Raw genomic sequence first — 2683 nt, 5'->3', positions numbered from 1 at the left:
TTAAATTTTAAATATATTCATCTAGTGAAACCAACAACAGAAAACCTGATCCAGTTCCTGCCTCTAAGCAAGGTTTGTTTCTCATCTGACCTGTAAGTTCATTCTATGTATGTTTGTTTGTGCTGTTTTTTATGCAATTGTAGGACTTTTGTTGTGTATTGGCTCTTATGTTTTTTTTCTTGTTTATTCACAGCTCTTGTTGTGGGGCAATTTATATTGGAGCCCTGATCCATTGGGAAAAAATTGACATTTATTTTGTGGGGAAGAATGTTGTGATTATTTTTTGATGGCTATATATTTATCTTTCTTTTTGAGATACAAGGACTGTTAAGCCTTATTTTTGTTGTCTATTTGTGAAGAGTTTTCGTTCTTTATTTGTAAAGGTCTACACACAAAAGAGTATGGTCCTTGTGTGACTGGTTTAAAAATATATAAATATTAATCCTACTTGTCAGGAGGGATACCTGACTGGCACCGCTAAAAAGTGACAAATACGCTGTTAAAAAAAAAACTAAAACTAAAATAATTAACCTTGTAAAAACCGTCACAAAGGTAAATCAAAATTATATGCGCATAGGAAATTAAAATAGCCTTCCTTTAATTAGATCAGGGGTGTCAAACTGGTTCCAGAAAGGGCCGTGTTGTCATGATGGGTTTTGGATTAAAGCCCATATGCAGAACACAACCAGGAGGCAGGTTAGGGTTTAAAAGTTCAAAGGTTTAATGTAGAGAGCATACAAAAACAGGTCAGGTGGGTTATCAGGTCCAGGGGCTGATCACGACTGGATTCACTGTTCAGAGGTTTGTGCTGAGTGGCAAAAAGGGGAACCAGGGGGGTCCAGAGGCAGATGGCAGGCTGAGGGCTGAGGTTTGAGCTGAGCAGGCAGAAGGAGGGAACCAGGAAGGTTAAGAGGCTCACGCCAGGCTGAGGGCTGAGGTTTGAGCTGAGCAGGCAGAAGGAGGGAACCAGGAGGGTTCAGAGGCTCACGGCAGGCAGAGGGCTGAGGCTTGGTTCTCCAGGGATCTACTGAGATCAGGCAGACCGATTTCCAACAGAGAAAACTCTTCAGGAGGGTTTCTGGTTGCAGGCAGGTTCAACCTGAGAAGCAGAGAAGACAAAAAGGATCAGGTTCAGGTTTTAGTAGTCAGGAGACTAGACAGGCAGGTTGGCTCAGGGTTTGCTGTACCGTGACTGACTAACACTCTGGCACTGGAGTGTGGTCCTCAGCCCACTTAAATGCTTGTCTCCTGATGAGCAGATGAAGAACAGCTGGTGAAGTCAGCTCCAGCCTCAGGAGATCCAGTACACCCTCTGGTGGAGAAAGGCAGACAGACCCCCAGATCCCAAGAGTAACACAACCCCTCAGGAAGGTATCCTCGGCGCCCTCTGGTTGGCAAGCCTCAGGATCCCAACATGTGTGGCTGCAGCTTTTCTTTCCAACCAAGCAATAGCACACCAGACTCCAGTCATCTCATCAGGTCATCATGTTGAGATTGGACTCACTTGATGAGATGACTGCAGTCTGGTGTGCTACTGCTTGGTTGGAAAGAAAACCTGCAGCCACACGGCCCTTTCTGGAACCAGTTTGACACCCCTGAATTAGATGAAACCCATATTGTAGTTAACAATGGGGAAGACAGTTCCAAAACTAAAATTGCCAAAGACCAAGGTGTGGAGTGATATATATGGGTTTTATCTTTTATGTTCTTTGACAATCATACAAGTTTTGTATCACAAATGAAGCACTCTTATTACCTAAGCACTCTCATTATCTAAGTTTCTGTTTCCTTGAGAGCATGAGATAATTTGTTTTTGTACTCACAAGCTCTTTATGCCATGCTCTGACCATGATGTAATTTGTTGTTGGTTTCAGCTGTCCACGAGCCCTGGGTGAGTTCAGGGGGTGCCCAAAACATATTTGGTTTCTGTAGTCATGCGCTCCAGGCGTGAGAGGGAGCGATCACTTTTCCTGATTGAGTGAAAGATTTTCTTTTGAAGTTTGGCATAAATGACGGATGGCGGTTGGCACTGGCAGGGTCTGCTAGGGTTGCGAAAGGACGCCTAGCTGCGCGAGTTGCTGCCCTGCTGGGATCGACTGGCCCTCGGATCCTTGTCACGGTAGTGGGACACTATAAATTGTATTGAGACAATATAATTTGAATTCAGCACCGTGCCTTGATTGATGTGCTTACTTTGCTGTTTTCTGTTGCGGAATAAAACAACGCATTTTAATTCTAGCAGAAACAGTTTGTGTGTTCTGTGCGTGTCATCTTTATTGTTGACTCATCCCGATCCTGCCTTAATTTCATAATACACCAAGGGACAGATTTTATGAGAGCCAGGAGAGATTTTTGTAGCTAATGAAGGATATGGACCAAGAACCACAAAGAGCTATTGGTTGCGAGTTTGTGATGAACGTACCATCAGCTAGCCACATGGGAGGCCTCTGGGAACACCAAATTCGAACAGTACTAAGCGTACTAGATGCAATGTTAGATAAATTCTCAAATAGACTTGATACAACTAGTCTAAGAACGCCCTTTTATGTGAAAATGGCCATCATTAACAGCAGACTCTTAAGTGTGGATATCTTAATGATCCTTTGGGTCCGGAGCCATTAACTCCCAATCACATATTCACGATGAAATCTTCAGTTATTCTTCCCCCTCCAGGACAGTTTTG

At 43.5% G+C, this 2683-nt stretch overlaps 1 protein-coding gene across 1 annotated transcript in view; it reads right to left on the bottom strand.

Moving 5' to 3' along the window:
• Positions 1 to 1882: 1882 nt before the first annotated feature.
• LOC107096072 (protein NLRC3-like) overlaps positions 1883 to 2683 on the bottom strand; it is an 11224-nt gene continuing 10423 nt past the window's right edge. The window contains exon 3 of the mRNA XM_015392560.1: positions 1883 to 1970. Coding sequence (XP_015248046.1) covers positions 1898 to 1970 — 73 coding nt within the window. The 3' untranslated portion in view covers positions 1883 to 1897. The remainder of the gene's footprint in view (positions 1971 to 2683) is intronic.

The sequence above is a fragment of the Cyprinodon variegatus genome, unplaced genomic scaffold (assembly GCF_000732505.1).
Source record: "Cyprinodon variegatus isolate N-32 unplaced genomic scaffold, C_variegatus-1.0 Scaffold596, whole genome shotgun sequence".
Lineage (NCBI taxonomy): Eukaryota > Metazoa > Chordata > Actinopteri > Cyprinodontiformes > Cyprinodontidae > Cyprinodon > Cyprinodon variegatus.
This window is presented reverse-complemented; position numbering and strand designations above follow the sequence as displayed.